General features: G+C 38.4%; 1 protein-coding gene across 4 annotated transcripts in view; it reads right to left on the minus strand.

Moving 5' to 3' along the window:
- The window catches only part of Frmpd4 (FERM and PDZ domain containing 4), a 623,066-nt gene that overhangs the window by 115,963 nt on the left and 493,003 nt on the right, over positions 1 to 14,100 (minus strand). For all 4 annotated transcript variants that reach the window (XM_076562913.1, XM_006973177.4, XM_076562914.1 and 1 more), the window contains one exon: positions 12,367 to 12,469. In XM_076562913.1, coding sequence (XP_076419028.1) covers positions 12,367 to 12,469 — 103 coding nt within the window. The remainder of the gene's footprint in view (positions 1 to 12,366; positions 12,470 to 14,100) is intronic.

The raw sequence follows: 14,100 nt of genomic DNA on the forward strand, positions 1-14,100 counted from the left end.
TGGGGCAAGCCAGCTCAGTTCAGGAACCCTCTCCACTATTTTAGTAGTTCAAGCTGGGGTCTGTATAATATTTATAATCGTTTTGATGAAGTATATTTTCTCTTATGAGACATTTTGAGTGAAACATTACTTTTTCTTTTGGAGGAATAGTCATTGCTGCTCTCTTCTGGTTTCCATTAGAATAGAGTAATATTTTTCCATCCCTTCAATTTTCATCTTAGCCTGTGGATGAGAAGCTGATGTGAGGAGTCTCTTTATAGATAGAATCTTGGTTTTTTTAATCCACTCAGTACTTAATCCACTCCATATCTTGTCTTTTGATTGGAGAACTTAAACTCCTTGCATGTATACTCATTACTGATTGGTAAGGAGTTATTGCTAAACTCTTCATTGTTTTCAGACTCCGTTATGGTTCCTTTGCTCCTTTCTTCCTCTGTTTCTGATATTGCTTTCGATTTGTTGATGCTTTGTGATAGTATGGTTTGATTTCTATCCCTTTGTCCTTTCTATATTTGCCAGAAGCCTTTCCTCTGCTGTTGTCATAAAGTTTGTAAAACATATTTCACAATTATAGTTTATTTCAAAGAAATACTTGACTTCTACCTTATACAAAAACTCCACACATTTACTTCTCTCAGTTCCCACAATGTTCTGCTACTTATATCAAACTTTACATCTTTTTTAATGTAATCCGTTAGCAAATTATTATGGATATACTTGTTTTTGATATACTTTTATCTTATTTTGTTATTTTTTGAGACAGGATTTCTCTGTTTAGTCCTTGGTGTCCTGAAACTCACTCTGTAGACCAGGCTGGCCCTGATACAGATCTGTCTGCCTCTGCCTCCTGAGTGCTAGGATTAAAGGCCTATGCTACCACACTCAGCTTAATGCTTTTATTTTTTGATTAACTATTTTTTTGTATTTTAAATGTTATTGTTAAAAGTTATTTATATACAGCCATTACAGTGTATTCTAAATTAGAATTTAATTTTTTAATCTTTTCAGGTATAGTTTCTACTTTCATATATTTTTTCATGAAGTTTAACTGAGAATCCTTTTATGTAAAGTCATAAGACAGGCCTGGAGGGAATGAACTCCCTTAGCTTTTGTTTATCTGGGAATAGCTTTATCACACCTTCATTTCTCAAGGAGAGCTTTGATGTGTATACTATTTTTGGTTGACAGTTTTTCTTTCAGCATACACAATACAGTGTCCATTCCCTATGGGCCTGCAAGGTGGCTAACGACCAACTTACTAGTAGGATCATTGAAATTACCTTGGATATGACAAAATGCTCTTATCCTTTTGCTTTCAGACTTTTTCAAGTTTGTCTTTTGGTATTCTAATTCTAATGCTTCTCAGAGCAGGCTTTGGTTGTCCTTGCTTGGAGTCCTTTGAGCGGCAAGAATCTGGATTTCTATATCCTTGCCAAGATTTGGGAAGTTTTGCATTCATTAAACTAATTTCTTTATCAACTAATTATTTCTCTCATCTTGCTCTCCTCTAACATTTCCATAAGGTATATTTTGTTGAATGTATGATGTGCTTCCTCTAGCCTCTTTCCTTTTCTTCTTGTTCTTTTAACTGGCTAATTTGAAACAACTTTTTTTCAAGGTTGCTTGTTCTTCTGCATAGCTTTGTTATTATATCAGCCCCCAAGATTTCTGTTCCATGGTTTCATTCCTTTCTTTTTTTCTTTTCATTTTTGAGGCAGGGTCTAACGTATCCCTGGTTGGCCTCAAACGTAATATGAATCTGAGGTTATCCTGAAACTCCTGGTACTCCTGCATCCACTTCTCAAATTCTGAGTTTATAGGTATATGCCACCATGCTCACTTGTTTCATGTTATTTGACGAAATATTTGTATATTCATCTCCCAATTTTGTTCTTGCATCGTTTTCCTGGTGTCATTTAGTTGTTTGTTTGTGATTGCTTGCATCTCATTAAGATCCTGCAAGATGACTATTTTGAATTTATTTCCATGCAGTCCATAGAATTCCATTTCCTGAAGGTTGCTATGAAGAGCTTCATTAGTTTTCTTTGATGGTGAATGTTTTCCTGATTTTTTATGATTTTTGTAGCCTTGAGTTGGTGTCTGTGCATTTGAATGAGCAAATATTTCTTCCCATTTTTAGACTGGCTTCAGTAAGTAAAACCTCTTCTTGTTGGTTCTGCAGGCTATCTGGATTACCTCTGGGATAACAGCCAAGTGGCCCTGAAACTACATCATTTGACTGCTTTGGGATCTGCAGTGTGATACACAAAATTCCTGCTATAAGTGTCTTTGTACAGTTTGGGTCATATCTAGACCCACGGTGAACTTATTCTCCCCATGATCTTGGTAAGTTGGGCTCGCATTTAGAAAGGGGCCATCCATAGTTGATTTTCCAGATGATGGGCCCTGCATGAGGTAGCCTACCAGGTTCATGGAATGGTTCTTACAAGGTCATGGGACAGGTCCTCAGATGAGAAGAAAGTACCCTAAACCATTCTCAGAAGGGCTGGAATTAAGTCACAGAACTATTTTTTTTTTTTAATTTGCAGCTGAGACTAAGATCCTCAGGTCAGCTTCTAGAGACATAGATAGGCCCCTGGGTGAGCAAGGCTGCTCCTGGACCATAGTAAGTGGTAAGAGAATCTATGGGGCACAATTCATTAGGCTTACCTCTCAAGGTATGCATTGTTCTGTGTACTCCTGATGGTCCCTGTGCAGGCAGAGTTGTTCCCAGATTGGTTAAAAGAGGATGAAGATAAGTCATGTATTACTTCAGAGTTCTCATCTGGGACTAAGGTGAGCAAGTCTGTTAGCCAAGGCATGTATAGACATAACTCCTAGGTCCCTTGAAATATGGTGCTAGTGGAAGGACCAAGGCCAAACAGATAAAACTCTAAGTCCATAGGAGAACATAGGCATTTCCAGATCAGTAGCTAGCCATGGTCAGTAAGCTATCTAGCTAAATAGGCATAAGTAAATCTATCTAAAAGAAATTCTTCCTCTTCAACCTGGACTCCACTATAGTTTTACCAACCCTATCTGAATTCCAAAGCTCCCATAAAAGTACTTCTGGTTGTGGAGGACCACTGCTCATGGAAAATCATCAGAAGGTCTCTTATTCAGCCATCTTACTAACTCCTGGCTAGGTAACTACTATTCTTTCCATTACTGTTCTTATTAAATTAACCTTACTGCTCTTGGGATTTATTTCCAATCCCAGGGTATTAGTTGAGAAACAGTGAATGGCTTAGATACCTAAGTTGCCTTCTGTAGCTAAATGGTCATAGCTATAGACTAGCAGGAATAGTCAACATAACAAATGAAATAAAGCAGATGAATGAATAGTCAGCTGCCCTCTTACAGAGGCTTGTAGAATCAGGGATATGAACCCTATTTCATTCTTTTGTCTTCTTATTTTGAGATTGGCATTTCTCTTCTTCTACAGCTATGTTAGAGAACTGACTTGCTTTGTGCTTCTCAGTGTTATCTTTTGGTATTCAAGATGGGGCAGGAAGCAGGAAAGCATTTTCCAAGTCTGATGCCTAAGCTTTAAAACTGGGATTGGAGTCCAGGATCATGACAAATTCTATTATATGAAGAAACTGTGTAGATTTTCCTGGGTGCAGGGAAAAGTCTATGACATTCTTTGGGCTCTGAAATGGATCTCTAATCCAAAAAGATTAGTGCATCAGGTCTGAGATAAGATAGTAGTTTTACAACACTGCCTTGAAGTGCAAATTCTGAGGTTGTGCTTCATGACAGCCTGCTGGGTAAAAATTTGTGTGTATCTATAGGGTGGAAAAAGAAGTATTCATTGGAAGAGGTTGAGATGTGCAGGAACAAAGGGAAGTGATTTTACAAGCATTTATTCATGCATGAACCTTCCCTTCCACTCAGTGCAATGGCTACTCTTCACCTCCAGAACTCCATTCCTCAACCTGACCTTTTATCTTCTCCACAAAATGTTTCTACCTTTTTGCAGTCAAAAATACAATCCAAGCAATTTGAAGTCTCCACCAGGAGGGCAGGGATCATGCCTTCTGTATCTACACATACTCAGTGCCTTACATGGTGTACATAGTCAGCGTTTAATAACTATTGAAGTCCCATAAATGTAATTGGCTTGGCTTTTTTTTGGAAGAATGTGGAATGAGTCACAACACTTCTATGAGCAATTATAGCATGCACTGTTTAAAAACAAAATGTAGGTGATGATTTTAATTGTGAAAAGTCAAAGACAATGACCTCTGGGTTCTATTTTTTTAAGGAAGGATATGGTAATTTGTAAAGGGCATGGATTGTTCAAAGATTTGTCTCCTCAATGACTGTAAACTATAAGTTAGCGTTAACAACTTAGAAAACTATAAAATGGATGGCACTCATCTAATTTCAGTGCAGCAATTATAGCACTTCTTGAGATGACATGGAAAAAAAAAGAAATGTGGTTACTATAGCAGTAAATTGGTCTCCAAGAAATTCTTTCATTTTCTTAGGAAAAAATAATAAATGTCTATAATAGAGTAGCCAAATGATAATGAAAATAATCCACAAAAAAGAATCTATCTGAAAACCAAAAAATAATCCAAAAGTAAGTGCTGCAATGGGGGGTGGGGAGAACAAAGTAAGACAAGTTAAGGGATGCCAATATTTAAGGAGAGAATTTTATAGTGTTATTAAAATGATGAGTGTTTTTCTGAATTTCCTTAGTGGCTAAGAAAATGGAATATTTTATTAAATAGAAGGGGAATTTATCTTGTGTATGATACAGACATTAAACCACATGCTAGCTGAGGAAATCCAGTAAAAAGGGGATTATTTTATAAGAGCTAAACTTTTAGGTCAGTACACATTATGGCAGATAGATGACTAAACATATGGGAAGGCACAGGAAAGTTTTGTAATGCATGAAGACTTTCATTATTGGGAAATCCACTGGTTCAAATTTTTGGTTTAATGAGTTTGAAGGTACAGGATACTACTGTGTCATCATGCTTGAATTTATTTTGCTAAAATAAAGTATCCCATTACTTTTATAAAGAAAAATTTGTTGTCTGGCGATTAAAAGGCAGCATGTTTTAGGACCACATGTTTACTATTTCCATTTTATCCAGACTCCCTGGCTTTTAGCCACTAGATGAATTCTTTTCAAAAGGCCTTTCTTCTCACAATGTGGGGTCTTGTATTTCTTAATTAACAACAATTGAAATCATTGCTCATTGTATTGTAGATTGCAAGTGTACTAATAGGCTCAGATTTATTTCATTGATCCCTGCATTACCACTACCTGGCTCTGTGTATTATATAGAGCACAAACATGGCATACAAATGCTTCACAAATGAGTGAAAAATTGTTTTCTGAGGCATGTAGTCAATAGCTGCTATTCAAATATTTGCAGAATTTTGAACTGTAGAACTTGGAGGGACCCACATAAGTCTGTAATTTTCAAAGAGTATTTTTTAAAACCCATAGAATACACTATCAAACAGATCGAATCAGCCAAGCATTGTACAGGGAGTAAGGTAATTTTTCTCATGGAACTTGTAATTCAGGTCAAACTCCCTTCCACATTATAACTGCTTCTCTCTCACATATCCATGGCATATATGCAAATAGATATATGCACTACATTATAAAACAAGAATTAAGTGAATGGGAACCTCTACAAGTTCCAAAGAAGAAGGAAAATGGACTCTGATAATTTCCATCCACCTGCTCAACATCTCTGCTTCTACTTCCTCAGTTTTTATGACAAATTGGTAAAGAATGAAAGAGACAACTGTGGTGCTATCAGGAATTTGGTTGTCTTCTGTGACCTTGTGTTTTCTCTTCAAGTAGCTATCTTGTTGAATAGGGAGTTTTGTAGTCTAATTCAGATGATCTGGCCAAGAGAGAGAGGGGGAGAGGGAGAGGGAGAGGGAGAGGGAGAGGGAGAGGGAGAGGGAGAGGGAGAGGGAGAGGGAGAGGGAGAGGGAGAGGGAGAGGGAGAGGGAGAGGGAGAGAGAGAGAGAGAGAGAGAGAGAGAGAGAGAGAGAGAGAGAAAGACAGAGGCAGAGACAGAGAGAACACTGAATTCAGACCTCTAAAGAATGACACCATAAAACAGGATGGCTCCATCAATAACTGCCCCCCCCCCTTTTTTTGTTTTTTTGAGACAGAGTTTCTCTGTGTGGCTTTGGAGCCTGTCCTGGATCTCGCTCTGTAGACCAGGCTGGCCTCAAACTCACAGAGATCTACCTGTCTCTGCTTCCTGAGTACTTGGATTAAAGGTGTGTGCCACTAATGCCCAGCCAACACCCCTATTTCTTTCTACTAAAATCTTCATATTTGAGCTTCATAGCATAGGCAGTATGTGAGTGTGGGCAATGCAGGGGGAAGGCAGAAAGAAGTATCAGTCACCACAGCTTACTGAGATGATCTTACCAGGAGTAGTGAAATAGAGACGTTAATTTTCTTATTTTCCCACCTGACCTTGATTTCAGAGGTGAAAAGGGGGAATTTATTTATTATATTTTGATTGTCAGATTCATATTGCTGTATCAAAATATCTAAGAAAGACAACTTGAGTGGGAAATACATAATTTAGATCATAGTTCTAGAAGTTTTAAGCCGTGATTGGAGTTTGTGGCAACATAGTACATGTGACAGTAGTGCGTAGTGTAGTGGAGTCCATTTGAGAAGCAAATAAAAGAGGACAAAGTACCAATAGTCCATTCAAGGGAATGCATACAGTGATGTAATTGTTTCTACTAGGTTGTAAAGTTGAAGGAATGCCTAGGGTATTACTGAGACATAGTTTTGAGGTGTGTCTGGGAGGGCATTTCCATAGAGAATTAACTGAGAGAGGAGAGGCTAGCTGGAATATGAGTGGATTGATCCAATGGGCTAGAGTCCTGGAATGAATAAAATGGAGAAAGGGAAATATCCAACTAAACTCCCACAGTCACACCTCTGCTCTGCTTTCTCATCCACAAGCCATTCTCACCACCACAGGTCCCTCATCATGATGGACTACATCATCTCAATCCATAAGTCAAAATAAACCTCTCTTTAAGTCACTTCATGTTCAGGTTTTGGTCACAGTGTTAAGAAGAGTAACTAAAAGATGCCCCACATCCTAATGGTTCCACCATCTACTAACAGTGCTATGGGCTAGTGAACAAACATATATAAATATATAAATATCTTGGGGGATGCATTTCCATCTATACCAGAATGCATCTGATGGTTTAAAAAAGAATGGAAGATATGGCTCAGTAAATCCAAGTCCAACACCTTACTCTTCAATTCCTCAGACTGAGTTTAGCTTGTTTCTAGAAAGAAGAGGAGATGCAGTTTAAATGACAATGTTGGAGCTTCAAATTGGTCATTCCCAAGTGTGAGTGTTTATGGGTTCTGCCCCAGATAATGTTAATGGTCAGGAAAGGACGATTTAATAGCACACAATTGAAGTCAATGATTGGAGAAAAATAAGCTAGTCTCAGTGAATTGAAATTGCTCAATAAATACTCAGAAGAATGGCAGGCAGGGTGGCTGGCTGGGGAAAATGAGGGACAGGAAAATTGGGAATGTTTTTCAGATTCCTGTCTTAGAATTCTGCTCTACTGGAAAAGCCATGGTACAGTTAGAATGTGTAGAATGGTATGGTAACAAGTTAACAAATGAGGGTTTTCAGGCCCTTAAAGAAGAAGACTATCTTAGTCATCACAGAGACTTCATTCCTTGTCAATACTTCGTTTTCACTCGAAGTGAGGAAGCTGGAAACATGGATGGGGATTTGATGGTTTCTTGGTTGGTAAAATGTATGTGTTCTGATGTATTGCACATTGGTTATCTAGATCAAGTACTGGAATAAAATACTCCACAGTGAGAAAAAGGGAAGAGAACCAAGAATGATTTGTTCAAACATATCTCTCACACTTCTATCAGTTAGAAACACTGAGTGGGTAAGAAACACTTACAGTACCTTCCCCTGTCATTTTGCATGTGGGAATGTATGTGTATGTAGTGTGTGCATGTGTATGTGTGCACATGCTTGTGAAGGCCCAAGGATAATATTCCCAGGTCTTCCTTGATCACTCTCTACCTTATTATCCGAGTAAGGTCTCTCTCTTTTTTTTTTTTTTTTTTTTTTTTTTTTTTTTTTTTTTGGTTTTTAGAGACAGGGTTTCTCTGTGTAGCTTTGTGCCTTTCCTGGGACTCACTTGGTAGTCCAGGCTGGCCTCGAACTCACAGAGATCCTGAGTGCTGGGATTAAAGGCGTGTGCCACCACTGCCCGGCGAGTAAGGTCTCTTGATTGAACCCAGGGCTCGCCCACATGGCTCGTTTAGTTAGCTAGCTTGCTATGGGTATCCCTGTAATCTTTTAAGTCTTGAATTGCATGTGGGCCACCATGCCTACCCAAAATTTACTAAGAACCTTAGTAAATTTAGAAACCTGGGGCTTTCTAAATGCCCCAGGTAAGATTGCTAGGAAGCGATCACACTTTTAGATAGCTTTTTCTCCATCTTTGTCCTACAAAAACTCCAATCCTCAGGCTTGCTGTTCACACAGGAAGAGCTTTAAAATTTCTGAGCTATCTCCCCAGAATCCTCTTCCTGCTTATGGGCCATCCTTTTGCTTTGATTTCTCCTGATACAAGAGATTATAAGCCTCTATGGTCCCAAGTTTATGTTGTGAATAACAAATCTTCCCAAACAACTTTCACAGCATAACAGAGACATGGAAGACATGCATGGTTCACAGTTCAGTGCAACTGAAAACACCATCTCCTTATCATGCATGTGAGAGTCTCAGGGAAATTACAATTGCATATGGAAGAAAGTCTCCTCATATTATTTAGGGCTTCAGTCTAAATTTTGCTTAACAAAAAAATGAAATACAATCAGGCTATCCTATAAGAGCAGGTACTATTTTTCTGTGAAGAGCCTGATAGAAAGTAGTTTAGGCTTTGTGTGCCACACGATGTCTGTTCATCTCAGCTAGGGAAAAAGCATCCTTAGATAATATGTAAATGAATGAGTATGGCCATTTTTACTGTAAAACTATATTTACAGAATCTGAAATTTGAATTTCATATGATTTTTATGTGCCATGAAATACTCTTCACTTTTCTTTATTCCAGCCTCCTAAAATGTTTTATTTTAAAGAAAGAAGACATACTGCTATCTCACAGGTTTTGTGAAATTATGTGGCAGTTTGAATTTGGACTTGGAGCTGTTGCCTGCCATCTTGTCTTCTTAATTGGTTCATTTATTGTTTTACATATAAGTCAGATAGGGTTTACAGTTATGCCATTTTTCCTTGATAGTGCATTAAATAATGAGAAAAAAATTCTTAGGAGTGAAAAAAAAGCTTTCTAAAAGCCCCAGGTAAGATTGCTAGGAAGCGATCACACTTTTAGATAGCTTTTTCTCCATCTTTGTCCTACAGCTAGCAATCCAGTCACAGCCAACCCAAACACAGATGTATTATGTCTTCTCCCCTTGTGCAAGCACAGGAATCAATAGGACTAATCACACAGGTATGTACCCAGAGGAAAACAAAATGGGACTTCTGTCATTAGACATAAAGATAGCCCTCCAGGAGACAAGCTGATAGAAAGCTCAGCTGGATGAGGCATGTCCGTGAGGGCACCCACATGCATCCCAAGATATAAGCTATCTGAAATGGCCTCAACCCAGAGGCTCTAAAAATAGTTCTTTCCATAGTTCTGCCTTTCTGATCCACAGAAAGATTTGAATCATTTATTCCAAGGTCAGGCCTTATTCCTGATGCAGGGTGAATGTGACACAAGTTTCAGTGTCTGTTCCCATTGAAGAATGATTTTGGAGATCTGGATACCCTATGAGTGCAAGTATGAATTATCCATCTGGTTGAAAGGTGTCATTATATTTGGTCCAGACTAATGAAGAATGATATAGTCCTTTGAGACTACTATAGAACATATTTTAGACAGAGTAATTTATAAATAATTGAAGTTTGTTGCTCATGGGTCTGTAGCTTCAGAAATCTAACAGGAAGGCAGCAGTAAATTCATAATCTGGTAAAGGCTTATCCTCAAAGGCAGCACCTTTTGGCATTCTCATATGGCAGAAGTAGCCTGATGTCGTGATATATTGTGGCCCCTAATAAACTTGCCTGAGGATCAGAGGACAAAGCCAGCCACTAGATTAAACATAGAGGTCCGGCAACGGTGGCACACACCTTTAATCCCAGCACTTGAGATCTCATGCCTTTGCTTGAGAAGCACACATGCCTTTAATCCCAGAAAGTAATATGGCAGGGCAGAGAAAGGTATATAAGGCATGAGGAAACAGGAACTCACTCTCTTTAGGCTGAGGATTTCACAGAGATAAGAACTAGTGGCTGGCTGCTTTGCTTCTCTGATCTTTCAGCTTTCACTCTGATATCTGGCTCTGGGTTTTTTATTAAAAGACCATCTAAGATTTGAACAACAGCCTGACAACTTTTTATAATGGCATATATGAAGGAACGTTCCCAGAAAAAAAAACAAAAACCTCCCCAGTGGACTTTCTGCAAGGCCGATTAGCTGATTAGAACTTTAATGACTGTGGAGAGGTTGGGAAATTACAGATCTAGAGTCAAATAACAATTTATCTTGGTCTATCTTTAACCTCCTAAATAGCCATTTCTTGTCTACCTCTGTGTCAGACCTAACATTTTGTGACTAACAGATAAAAATCTTTGGAATGTATTAACTTAGCAGAACATTAGCTTCCATCAACCAAAAGCTAAGAGAGTCATCAGATAGTATCTGAGGGCTCTAACAGAGGTTTCCCCATTCTGTTATAACTGCTTCTCTGATGTTTCCATCAAGGTACTTGTGTTGATTTATAACTTTCTTTGTTCTGTTACTACAAAATCTTCATGAAATCACTTCCACATTGGAGCATGGAATTTAACGTGATATAAATCTGTGTTCCTGGGCCATGCTCTAGTGATATGTATCTATCTGGCTTCAGACTAAACTATTATCGCCTTTGAGGTGAGGGTTGTTTTTTTTGCATTTATACATATAATGGTACTAATACCATTCCTGGAGGCTTCTCCATTATGATTTAATCACTTTCCCAAAGGACTCATCTCTCAAAGCTATTACAATAGATATTAGGCTGCAAAATATGAATTTGGATGTGAGAAGGATACAAGTATCTAGACCATGGCAATGACCAACTATGTGGGGACTGACAGAGTTTTTGTAGCATATAGACCTTTTTTTTGGCTCATGATAAGACTGGAGTGGTTGGTCACTCTAAAAATGACCACCCCCTCTTTTTCTATTTCTCTGTCTTCTTACCCATTTCCAAATTCTTCAAAGTCACTTAACTATTCATTACTTCATTGCGTAGTAGAAACGAAGTTTGAGAAAAAAAAAGGGGGGGGTTCCTTCCAAAATAATTAATACTTTTCCCAATACAGAGGCACTTTTTGTTCTGAATGAGTTTGCATGCTAGGAGAGCTCTTCCTCAGTTTGAAGTGTTGTGATAGCTGCATCTTCCACTTGAATCCTACTTGCTATCACCAAGTTATAATAGACAAATGTTACACCATCACACCTCTTTATTCGTCCACACCAGGGTATGAATGGATCTGTTCATGTAACAGGGTTTGCTTCACCTGAATCAATTCTAAGGGTTTCTTTTGCCATTCAGTCCCTGGGAAAGAACAGCTCAATGGGCTTTAAAACAGATTCTTTACCAGGATTTGGAAAGTCATATAAAATGTGCTTTTTAAATGCCCAATTAAAATATCACATAATAATCTGCATCTGCAATACAATTACACTAATAAAATCATATTTAACATCTTGGCTTTGACCTAATTATACTTTTGTTTCAGTTGATGATGTCAAAATGAATCACTCAGGCAAGTATGAAAAAATCAGTGAACTTTATGTTTGTGTATCCATGGAATTATGTATATAAAATTACTCATCACTTTATGCTATATTTAGCTCCTGCATTTTAATGTTCCTGATTACAGAAAAATCGATGTGTTAGCAATTCTGGAAGGAAAGTAAATGCAACCTTTGGCTATAGTAATGGAAATAGGAATCATTAAAAGTTTGAACCTGTTTTTCTCTTTCTTTCTTTCTTTCTTTCTTTCTTTCTTTCTTTCTTTCTTTCTTTCTTTCTTTCTTTCTTTCTTTCTTTCTTTCTTTTTTTCTTTCTTTTATTAGAGGTTAACATCACTGATGTTTCTATATCATGAATGTGTAGGCTCATGATTCTGCCCTGCTTTGGCCCACAGAAAGTTCTTTCTCTACCAGATAAGGCATAAGAACTGTGCATCAGCCTTTGTGAAAGGGCATAATGAGGTACAGGTGAATGAGCATGTCACCTACCTGACCAGGTCGATGACCCTCTCTCTTGGTGCAGCACTGACTGGTTCATCATTAATCATTACAATCTGATCTCCTGGGATCAGCTTGCCTTCTGAGGGGCCACCTGGAAACAGACAAGAGAAAAACAGACAAGTTAGAATTCTTTTGGCCACTCATCTGAATTTCCCTCTCTCCTTCACAGCTCATTTTAAGCAAATGATGCTTTCAGCAAAAGCAAAATCCAAAAACACCAGGGTCTTCTTTGGGACTATACGAGGACCAGTTTACACTTTGATTTGTCCCAGAGATCTGATTTGATCTCTGGGAGTGGGACTTTAGCCTCCATGGTTCTCTAAAACTTCAGCAGCAAGACGATACTAGACTATCAGTGCTTCCCGTGTATTTCCCCCTTTATTTTATCTTATATGTGTGGGTGTTTTGTTTACATTTATGTTTGTACACCACAGGTGTGCAGTACTTTCAGAGGCCAGAAAAGGAAATCAGATCTCTCTAGAGTTATAGAGAGCTGTAAACTGCTGTGTGGGTTCTGGGGAATCAAACCCAGGACTCCTACAACATCAGCAAGTGCTCTTAACTTCTGAGCCATCTCTCCAGCTGCCATTTGTGTGACTCTTGTGGAAGGAAGGGATGAGATTCAAGATATGTCCTCACATATAGTAACAAACCAGGTATGGTTTGGTTTAAACAAAATTGCATGCATTTGCTCAAGTATGGAGACAGCACACTCAACCACAGGATGTTAGAAAAGACTTTTAATAAAACTTGGCTGTGCGTTAAATACTGTTGGGACAGGTTAAATGAAGCGGGGGTCATCTGTAGATTTGATGCTGACTGGAAGTGGGAGTAGTTTCATCATAAACATCTAAATGATGTTTGCTTATGAGGTTAAATGAAGGGCCCATGGGGCTGGAGATATGGCTCAGTGGTTCAGCGCATTGGCTCAATTCCTAGCTGCTATGAGGAGGCTTACAGCTGTCTGTAATTTTAGTCCCAAGGGATCCAATGCTCTCTTCTGGACTCCTCCGAGGGCACCAGACACATAGGTAGCATACAGACAGACATGTAGGCAAACACATATATAAAATAATAAATGAAATAAAATAAAGGAAGGAAGCAGACTTAGGTGTGATTAAGTTTTTAAAAATGAATTTATCCCTATGCCAGCTAGTAGAGGGGTGCGGTTGGTCAAATTTGTGACTTTAAGTGTGCTTGGATGTGTCTATGCTTACAGGCCCTGATCCATCATGGTTAGTGTCATTGTCTGTTGTTGACATTTGGCCAAATTATTTATGATCAACACAACAGCCAGACCCAAATGTGATGGCCTGATAGTCCTGGATGGCAGAGGGTGTTTCACTTTTTCAGTTGGATTCCTAAGGAGGGAGTAGGAAACTAATGTTTCTTGGACAGTTATGATGAACTGGGCTATGAGCGTAATGCTTTACTTGGTAGCCTCATTGAATATTACTATGATTCCCAGCACAAAATGAGAGAACTAAGTTCAGCAGTAAAAGAAGGGGCCTGAAGGTACAATTATATCAGGATACATCCAAGTTCAGAGTGGCTAACTTCCCTTTTGAACTTTTTCTCACAAAGCAAGACTTAAAGTCACATCTGTGTGACATACACAGCTTTTTTAAAAAATATAAATTCCTAAGCAATTACTCAGATTATTCAACTATTTGAATTATTCTCACATATACACCTGGGTATAGTTACCTCCAAAATACTGAC

This window comes from Peromyscus maniculatus, chromosome X (genome assembly GCF_049852395.1).
Source record: "Peromyscus maniculatus bairdii isolate BWxNUB_F1_BW_parent chromosome X, HU_Pman_BW_mat_3.1, whole genome shotgun sequence".
NCBI lineage: Eukaryota > Metazoa > Chordata > Mammalia > Rodentia > Cricetidae > Peromyscus > Peromyscus maniculatus.